This window comes from Rana temporaria, chromosome 2, assembly GCF_905171775.1.
Source record: "Rana temporaria chromosome 2, aRanTem1.1, whole genome shotgun sequence".
Classification (NCBI taxonomy): Eukaryota; Metazoa; Chordata; class Amphibia; order Anura; family Ranidae; genus Rana; species Rana temporaria.
The window spans coordinates 108,126,058-108,135,867 of record NC_053490.1 but is presented as its reverse complement, the minus strand read 5'-3'; the positions used below and the strand labels follow the sequence as shown (position 1 = coordinate 108,135,867).

Sequence of the window (9,810 nt, the reverse complement as noted above, 5' to 3'; positions counted from 1 at the left end):
CCGGGTGGCCCACAGTTGAAATGAAAACGCCGGCCGGGGAGGGGGGGGAGAGGAGCGGAGCCCCGGCCGACGCGTCGATGGAACGCTGGAGCAGGTAAGTGTATTTTTATTAAAAGCCAGCAGCTACACTTTTTGTAGCTGCTGACTTTTAATAAACATAAAAATTGGCTGGAACACCCCTTTAACTTTGTAAACTGTATTGGTTTGTAAACAGCGATTGTTTAACCACTTCAGTCCCGGAAGGATTCCCCTCCCCCTTAATGACCAGAGCATTTTTTTGCGATACGGCACTGACAATTGCCAATCGTGTGACGCTGTACACAAAACACAAATTTATGTTCTTTTTTACCCACAAATAGATTATTTAGGTGGTATTTGATCACCTCTGCAGTTTTTATTTTTTGCGCTATAAAACACAAAAAGAGCGACAATTTAAAAAAAGAAAAAATAAATAAATTGTTTTTACATTCTGCAATAATAAATACCCCAACCCCCCCCCCCCAATATATATATATATATATATATATATATATATATAATGAATTTATTCATCAGTTTAGGACAATATATATCCCTGTACATATTTTTGGTTAAAAAAACAAAAAACTCACAATAGGCGTATATTAAGTGGTTTGCACAAAAGTTATGGCATCTACAAACACTGGGATAGATTTTAGGGATTTTTATTTATTTTTTATTGTTTTTACTGGTTTGTGATTTTTAGCGCGGACAAATCTGACCCCAAATAACACTTTTTGGGGACCAGTGACATTATTACATTGATCAGTGCTATAAAAATGCACTAATCAATGTAAAAATGACACTGGCAGGGAAGGGGTTAACTGTGTTCCCTGGGTGGCTGCCTGGGACATGACAGATATCACTGTTCCCGATCACAATAGACAGTTCCCAATATCTAGCAAGAGAGACAGTCCCATATATACAGCAAGAGAGACAGTCCCAATATCCAGGCAGCATTATAAGACATCCCCATATCCTGACAGCGGCATTACTAGACAGTCAAGCAGCCCCTATATTCATCCAGCAACAACACTGACAGTTTTAAATAATTACCAAAATCAATGTACAGTCTTCCTCAGGCAGTGAGCAGTCAGAAGTTTCAGGACAGGACACCACACTGCAGCTCTTCCTCACACTCACAGGAACATCCACTCTACTACAGGGAGAGGCAGAGTGCAGCTGATATTGCTCCACTCTCTTAAAGGGGTTATAAAATAAAATAAAAATTCCCCCCTAAATAGCTTCCTTTACCTTAGTGCAGTCCTCCTTCACTTACCTCATCCTTCCATTTTGCTTTTAAATGTACTTATTTCTTCTGAGAAATGCTCACTTCCTGTTCTTCTGTCTGTAACTCACCACAGTAATGCAAGGCTTTCTCCCTGGTGTGCAGAAAGCCTCTTGAGGGGGGAGGGGGCGAGCAGGCAAGTCAGGACACTCTCTACTTTGCAGATAGAGAAAGGAGCTGTGTGCTAGTGGGCATCCGGACACTCCTGCTCGCCCTTTCCCCCCTCAAGATGCTTTCTGCACACCAAGAAGAAAACCTTGCATATGGTGGTGAGTTACAGACAGAAGAACAGGAAGTGAGCATTTCTCAGAAGAAAAAAGGACATTTAAAAGCAAAATCGAAGGATGAGGTAAGTGAAGGAGGACTGCACTAAGGTAAAGAAAGCTATTTAGGGAAAAAAAACATTCCTTTACAACCCCTTTAAGGCTGCTGCCGGTACTATAGGAGCTGTGTCGGCTTATGTGGCCGCCAGCTGACTCTGCGGGCTGAGAGCTGCTTAAAACAAGCTATATATTAAAAAAAAAACTCTGCTCCCTGTCAGAAGTACCAGAACTCAGTTCTGGCACACACACACAAAATAACTGAATATAATATAATAGGATTGTACTTATCTTTCTTAGATAATATAAAATTAATATTTGTATTTATTTTCTCTTCTGTGATTATAGATCCGAATGAACGTTATAGATATGTTGTGTATGAGCCGTCAGGCAAGGAGTACAAGATTGAGATATTTCTACCTGAGCCAATAGTTGAAGATACCAAAGCTGATGAGAAGGATTTACCTGCGGAGTCCAACCTCACACCTGAGGAGCACAAAGTAGACGTGCTATATGCACCTGAAGAATCCAATCTCACAGCCGAGGAACACAAAGCGGACGTGCTATATGCACCTGAAGAGTCCGAGCTTGCCCCCGAGGAACACAAAGCGGACGTGCTATATGCACCTGAAGAGTCCGAGCTTGCACCCGAGGAACATATAGCGGACGCGCTATATGCACCTGAAGAGTCCGAGCTTGCACCCGAGGAACACAAAGCGGACGTGCTATATGCACCTGAAGAGTCCGAGCTTGCACCCAAGGAACATATAGCGGACACGCTATATGCACCTGAAGAGTCCGAGCTTGCACCCGAGGAACACAAAGCGGACGTGCTATATGCACCTGAAGAATCCAATCTCACAGCTGAGGAACACAAAGCAGATGTGCTATATGCACCTGAAGAGTCCGAGCTTGCCCCCGAGGAACACAAAGCGGACGTGCTATATGCACCTGAAGAGTCCGAGCTTGCACCCGAGGAACATATAGCGGACGTGCTATATGCACCTGAAGAGTCCGAGCTTGCACCCGAGGAACACAAAGCGGACGTGCTATATGCACCTGAAGAGTCCGAGCTTGCACCCGAGGAACACAAAGCGGACATGCTATATGCACCTGAAGAGTCCGAGCTTGCACCCAAGGAACATATAGCGGACGCGCTATATGCACCTGAAGAGTCCGAGCTTGCACCCGAGGAACATATAGCGGACGCGCTATATGCACCTGAAGAGTACGAGCTTGCACCCGAGGAACACAAAGCGGACGTGCTATATGCACCTGAAGAGTCCGAGCTTGCCCCCGAGGAACACAAAGCGGACGTGCTATATGCACCTGAAGAGTCCGAGCTTGCACCCGAGGAACACATAGCGGACGCGCTATATGCACCTGAAGAGTCCGAGCTTGCACCCGAGGAACACAAAGCGGACGTGCTATATGCACCTGAAGAGACCGAGCTTGCACCCAAGGAACATATAGCGGACACGCTATATGCACCTGAAGAGTCCGAGCTTGCACCCGAGGAACACAAAGCGGACGTGCTATATGCACCTGAAGAATCCAATCTCACAGCTGAGGAACACAAAGCAGATGTGCTATATGCACCTGAAGAGTCCGAGCTTGCCCCCGAGGAACACAAAGCGGACGTGCTATATGCACCTGAAGAGTCCGAGCTTGCACCCGAGGAACATATAGCGGACGTGCTATATGCACCTGAAGAGTCCGAGCTTGCACCCGGGGAACACAAAGCGGACGTGCTATATACACCTGAAGAGTCCGAGCTTGCCCCCGAGGAACACAAAGCGGACGTGCTATATGCACCTGAAGAGTCCGAGCTTGCACCCGAGGAACATATAGCGGACGTGCTATATGCACCTGAAGAGTCCGAGCTTGCACCCGAGGAACACAAAGCGGACGTGCTATATGCACCTGAAAAGTCCGAGCTTGCACCCGAGGAACACAAAGCGGACGTGCTATATGCACCTGAAGAGTCCGAGCTTGCACCCGAGGAACATATAGCGGACGCGCTATATGCACCTGAAGAGTCCGAGCTTGCACCCGAGGAACATATAGCGGACGCGCTATATGCACCTGAAGAGTACGAGCTTGCACCCGAGGAACACAAAGCGGACGTGCTATATGCACCTGAAGAGTCCAAGCTTGCCCCCGAGGAACACAAAGCGGACGTGCTATATGCACCTGAAGAGTCCGAGCTTGCACCCGAGGAACACATAGCGGACGCGCTATATGCACCTGAAGAGTCCGAGCTTGCACCCGAGGAACACAAAGCGGACATGCTATATGCACCTGAAGAGTCCGAGCTTGGACCCAAGGAACATATAGCGGACACGCTATATGCACCTGAAGAGTCCGAGCTTGCCCCCGAGGAACACAAAGCGGACGTGCTATATGCACCTGAAGAGTCCGAGCTTGCACCCGAGGAACACATAGCGGACGCGCTATATGCACCTGAAGAGTCCGAGCTTGCACCCGAGGAACACAAAGCGGACGTGCTATATGCACCTGAAGAGTCCGAGCTTGCACCCAAGGAACATATAGCGGACACGCTATATGCACCTGAAGAGTCCGAGCTTGCACCCGAGGAACACAAAGCGGACGTGCTATATGCACCTGAAGAATCCAATCTCACAGCTGAGGAACACAAAGCAGATGTGCTATATGCACCTGAAGAGTCCGAGCTTGCACCCGAGGAACACAAAGCGGACGTGCTATATGCACCTGAAGAGTCCGAGCTTGCACCCGAGGAACATATAGCGGACGTGCTATATGCACCTGAAGAGTCCGAGCTTGCACCCGAGGAACACAAAGCGGACGTGCTATATGCACCTGAAGAGTCCGAGCTTGCACCCGAGGAACACAAAGCGGACGTGCTATATGCACCTGAAGAGTCCGAGCTTGCACCTGAGGAACATATAGCGGACGCGCTATATGCACCTGAAGAGTCCGAGCTTTCACCCGAGGAACACAAAGCGGACGTGCTATATGCACCTGAAGAGTCCGAGCTTGCACCCGAGGAACACAAAGCGGACGTGCTATATGCACCTGAAGAATCCAATCTCACAGCTGAGGAACACAAAGCAGATGTGCTATATGCACCTGAAGAGTCCGAGCTTGCCCCCGAGGAACACAAAGCGGACGTGCTATATGCACCTGAAGAGTCCGAGCTTGCACCCGAGGAACATATAGCGGACGTGCTATATGCACCTGAAGAGTCCGAGCTTGCACCCGAGGAACACAAAGCGGACGTGCTATATGCACCTGAAGAGTCCGAGCTTGCACCCGAGGAACACAAAGCGGACGTGCTATATGCACCTGAAGAGTCCGAGCTTGCACCCGAGGAACATATAGCGGACGCGCTATATGCACCTGAAGAGTCCGAGCTTGCACCCGAGGAACCCAAAGCGGACGTGCTATATGCACCTGAAGAGTCCGAGCTTGCACCCAAGGAACACAAAGCGGACGTGCTATATGCACCTGAAGAGTCCGAGCTTGCACCCGAGGAACATATAGCGGACGCGCTATATGCACCTGAAGAGTCCGAGCTTGCACCCGAGGAACACAAAGCGGACGTGCTATTTGCACCTGAAGAGTCTGAGCTTGCACCCGAGGAACACAAAGCGGACGTGCTATATGCACCTAAAGAGTCCGAGCTTGCACCCGAGGAACAAATAGCGGACGCGCTATATGCACCTGAAGAGTCCGAGCTTGCACCCGAGGAACACAAAGCGGACGTGCTATATGCACCTGAAGAGTCCGAGCTTGCACCCGAGGAACACAAAGCGGACGTGCTATATGCACCTGAAGAGTCCGAGCTTGCACCCGAGGAACATATTGCGGACGCGCTATATGCACCTGAAGAATCCGAGCTTGCACCAGAGGAACACAAAGCGGACGCGCTATTTGCACCTGAAGAGTCCGAGCTTGCCCCCGAGGAACACAAAGCGGACGTGCTATTTGCACCTGAAGAGTCCAAGCTTGCACCCGAGGAACACAAAGCAGACGTGCTATTTGCACCTGAAGAGTCCGAGCTTGCACCCGAGGAACACATAGCGGACGCGCTATATGTACCTGAAGAGTCCGAGCTTGCACCCGAGGAACACAAAGCGGACGTGCTATATGCACCTGAAGAGTCTGAGTTCACAGGTGGATGGCGACAGACGGCAGTTGAGGAGGATTTAGCTACAGAGTCCAATCTGTCAGCTGAAGATACCAAAGCAGATGATACAAGTGTACCTGCGGAGTCCAAGCACACAGGTGAAGATACCAAAGCAGATGAGATGGTTGTACCTGCGGAGTCCAGGCTCACAGGTGAAGATACGAAGGCAGATGAGATGGATGTACCTGCGGAGTCCAAGCTTGCAGGTGAAGAAACAAAGGCAGATGTGACGTCTAAGCCCCCAGACACCCAGGATACAGGTAAGAGAATATAACGTGATCATTTGAAGTCAGTGCTCTAACCAATTACTTAAATTTTGTCTGATTCTTGCTAAAATGGCCACAATTCAAGACACGGGTGGGTCTGCAAGCATCACCCATCCCTACAAAAGTCTGTTTAAAATTCAGGGGGTAAATTATCGGGCAAACAGTGACTGCATCCTATCAGATGTAATCATTGTTTGGCAGCACCAGCAGCCATGGCTGCCTGAATATAATAGAGATCCCTTCATCCATGCTGCTATTAGGGAAGACTTACACAGTGGGCAGGAACACTATTTGAGGGGTTTGAAAACTTGGGTGACTTCTGGGGAATTGAATTCCATGCACATTCTGTCTGTCTCATAAATCCCCGGGGGCCAGGCCAAAACGGCAGCAGGAGGTGGAACACAGAGTACCCTCCGTTCTTATGCTTGGCTGTGCACCGACCAGCTGCCGAGTCCATAATTTTATAGATGCTTGCACAGTCTTTTATTTTTTGGTAGTTCTAGGGGACTTCCATACGCCCCTCTGGTGCTGTCCCTGCATGGATGTATATTTTATAAATGTCCAATAGTAAAAGCACTTATGGAATTTGGGGTTCTAAAAAAGAAGGGCCATTATCAGTTCTAAGCAAATACACATTCTTTGTCATGAAGTAAAACGCCTGTGTGAGAAGGAAGTAACCATCCCCTGACTCAGGAGCCACACACCTATGTCAAGTCATTGCCTCGGTGAATAGGTTCTGGCCCACTGCCCCAGAACTAGCATGCAGCACATGAGCCAGGGAATATCTACTTCAAGCCAACAAGGCTTTCTCTCAGGCCCCATACACACGACCGAGTTTCTCGGCAGAATTCAGCCAGAAACTCGATCGGAGCTGGATTTTGCCGAGAAACTCGGTCGTGTGTACACTTTTCAGCAAGGAAGCCGACGAGGAACTCGTCGGGGCGAATAGAGAACATGTTCTCTATTTCCTCGTTGTTCAATGAGGAAAGTCAGCCCGCCGAGATCTCGGCACACTGAACTCGACGAGGAACTCGATGTGTTTGGCACGTCGAGTTCCTCGGACGTGTGTACGGGGCCTCACTTATTTTATCACAGCCACAACGGCCAGAACGGTGCAAGGCAGGCTGGAATCTGATTGCCCGCTGTGGGGAAATAATAGCCGTTCTTATGCTGACAATTATCTAGAAAACCCAAAGGACTTCTAAACTCTAATCAAATTTTTAATGTATAAATAACATTCATGATTTTGTATCCTTGTAGATAATGTACCTGAGAAATGTATATCTTTGTTTCTTTTCTGTTATTCTAGGACTAGATTTGCTGGGTAGAGACTATCAGTATATTCCAGCCCTGGGAAAAGACAATGAATATCTGGCCATTTTGCCAGGTGGTCAGAGGATGCTGGATGAACCCGAAGGCCAAGATTCCTCAGAAGATGTCCGGGCTTGGTATCACACCAAGGTGCAAGGTAAGTGAAATGTTCTGAAATAAGAATGGGCTTAATGCAGCTAGTGTAATATTAATTATGATTTAAAGCACAGCTCCAGCCAAAACTTTTATTTTTTTAGTTAATATGGTGTGGGGAGGAGTTGGGAAGATTTCTTCTTACATCCTGTGTGCTCTCCAGAACACAAAGGGAGGTAATCTCCCCAAGTGAGGAGACATAACGTTTGTTCGCAATTTCCCCACCTGGAGTTCCACATGATTAATTTTACCCAGCTATGTTATCCCGATACATTGAGGCCCCGTACACACGGCCGAGGAACTCGACGTGCTTGGCACGTCGAGTTCCTCGTCGAGTTCTGGGATGAAGCCGCCGAGGAGCTCGGCGGGACGCCTTCTCCCATAGAACAACGAGAAAATAGAGAACATGTTCTCTATTTTCTCGTCGAGCTCCTCGGCGGCTCCATCGAGCCAAAACTGTACAGACGACAGAGTTTCTCGGCAGAATCCGGGTTTTGACCGAGTTTCTCTGTGAATTCTGCCGAGAAACTCTGTCGTGTGTACGGGGCCTTAGAAGTTCTTACATGTGCTCTTATCATTGACAATAACGCTTTATTTCCTTCTTTTTGTTGAAGTCCCTATTTGGCTCCTGGCTATCATGACGGTGATACTCAGTGGATTTATTTTCATGTTGGTCGTCATCTGCATCTGCAAAGCAAAGAATCAGTAAGTATCCACAATTTATACAATTGAAAATATTTGTATTTATTTTTCTGTTTGGCCAGTACTTCAAGACATGTGCCGGTGACAACCTGTGCTATTAAAAATGGGTCACTGATCCTGTACTTCGAGGCATGTGTTGGTGACTACCTGTGGTATGACATGGGCCACTGATCCTGTACTTCCAGGCATGTGTCGGTGACTACCTGTGGTATGACATGGGCCACTGATCCTGTACTTCCAGGCATGTTTTGGTGACTACCTGTGGTATGACATGGGCCACTGATCCAGTACTTCCAGGCATGTGTTGGTGACTACCTGTGCTATGACATGGGCCACTGATCCAGTACTTCTAGGTCTGTGCCAGTGACAACCTGTCATACCACAGATCTCTAATCCAGAACATTCATGCCTGTTTTGGTGTCATACCATGTGGGCCCCTGATACAGTGTTTCTAGGCTTATCCTGCTGTTTACCTCTGACTGTATTTGTTGCCCATTTTTTCTATTGTCCACTATAAACTAAACTTTTTCTTCTTTTTGCAGGTGGAAACAAAAATCAAGATTAAATGAAACAGACCAACTGACAAGCGTTGTTGTAAAATAAAACAATAGATTTTACAAGGAAAGGAAGTTTTTTACCAAGCCAACAAATGAGGAAATGGAACTATATCTTCGAGGACGTGATTCAGGAATTGGAAAGAGAAGGGAGTGAGATGGGTGGGGTGGGTGAGAAGGGAGGGGTGGGTGCAGAGTGCAGAGGGTGAGGTGGGTGTGATGGGTGCAGAGTGCAGAGGGTGAGGTGGGTTCAGAGGGTGAGATGGGTGGGGTGGGTGCAGAGGGTGAGAAGGGAGGGGTGGGTGCAGAGTGCAGAGGGTGAGGTGGGTTCAGAGGGTGAGATGGGTGGGGTGGGTGCAGAGGGTGAGATGGGTGCAGAGGGTGAGGTGGGTGGGATGGGTGCAGAGGGTGAGGTGGGTGCAGAGGGTGAGATGGGTGGGGTGGGTGCAGAGTGTGAGGTGCAGAGTGCAGAGGATGAGGTGGGTGCAGAGGGTGAGGTGGGTGCAGAGGGTGAGAAGGGAGGGGTGGGTGCAGAGTGCAGAGGGTGAGGTGGGTGGGATGGGTGCAGAGTGCAGAGGGTGAGGTGGGTTCAGAGGGTGAGATGGGTGGGGTGGGTGCAGAGGGTGAGAAGGGAGGGGTGGGTGCAGAGGGTGAGGTGGGTGGGATGGGTGCAGAGGGTGAGGTGGGTTCAGAGGGTGAGATGGGTGGGGTGGGTGCAGAGGGTGAGGTGGGTGCAGAGGGTGAGGTGGGTGCAGAGGGTGAGGTGGGTTCAGAGGGTGAGATGGGTGGGGTGGGTGCAGAGGGTGAGGTGGGTGCAGAGGGTGAGGTGGGTGGGATGGGTGCAGAGGGTGAGGTGGGTGCAGAGGGTGAGATGGGTGGGGTGGGTGCAGAGTGCAGAGGGTGAGGTGGGTGGGATGGGTGCAGAGTGCAGAGGGTGAGGTGGGTTCAGAGGGTGAGATGGGTGGGGTGGGTGCAGAGGGTGAGAAGGGAGGGGTGGGTGCAGAGGGTGAGGTGGGTGGGATGGGTG

At 49.4% G+C, this 9,810-nt stretch overlaps 1 protein-coding gene across 1 annotated transcript; it reads left to right on the top strand.

Annotated features, from left to right (window-relative positions):
• The first annotated feature begins 1,535 nt into the window (after positions 1 to 1,535).
• On the top strand, positions 1,536 to 8,931 carry LOC120928230. Its single transcript, XM_040339337.1, has 6 exons — positions 1,536 to 1,575; positions 1,975 to 2,126; positions 5,616 to 6,057; positions 7,373 to 7,531; positions 8,142 to 8,232; positions 8,772 to 8,931. Exons 1-6 carry the CDS (start codon positions 1,536 to 1,538, stop codon positions 8,830 to 8,832), a joined length of 945 nt encoding a protein of 314 aa, XP_040195271.1. The 3' UTR covers positions 8,833 to 8,931.
• The last annotated feature ends 879 nt before the right edge of the window (positions 8,932 to 9,810 follow it).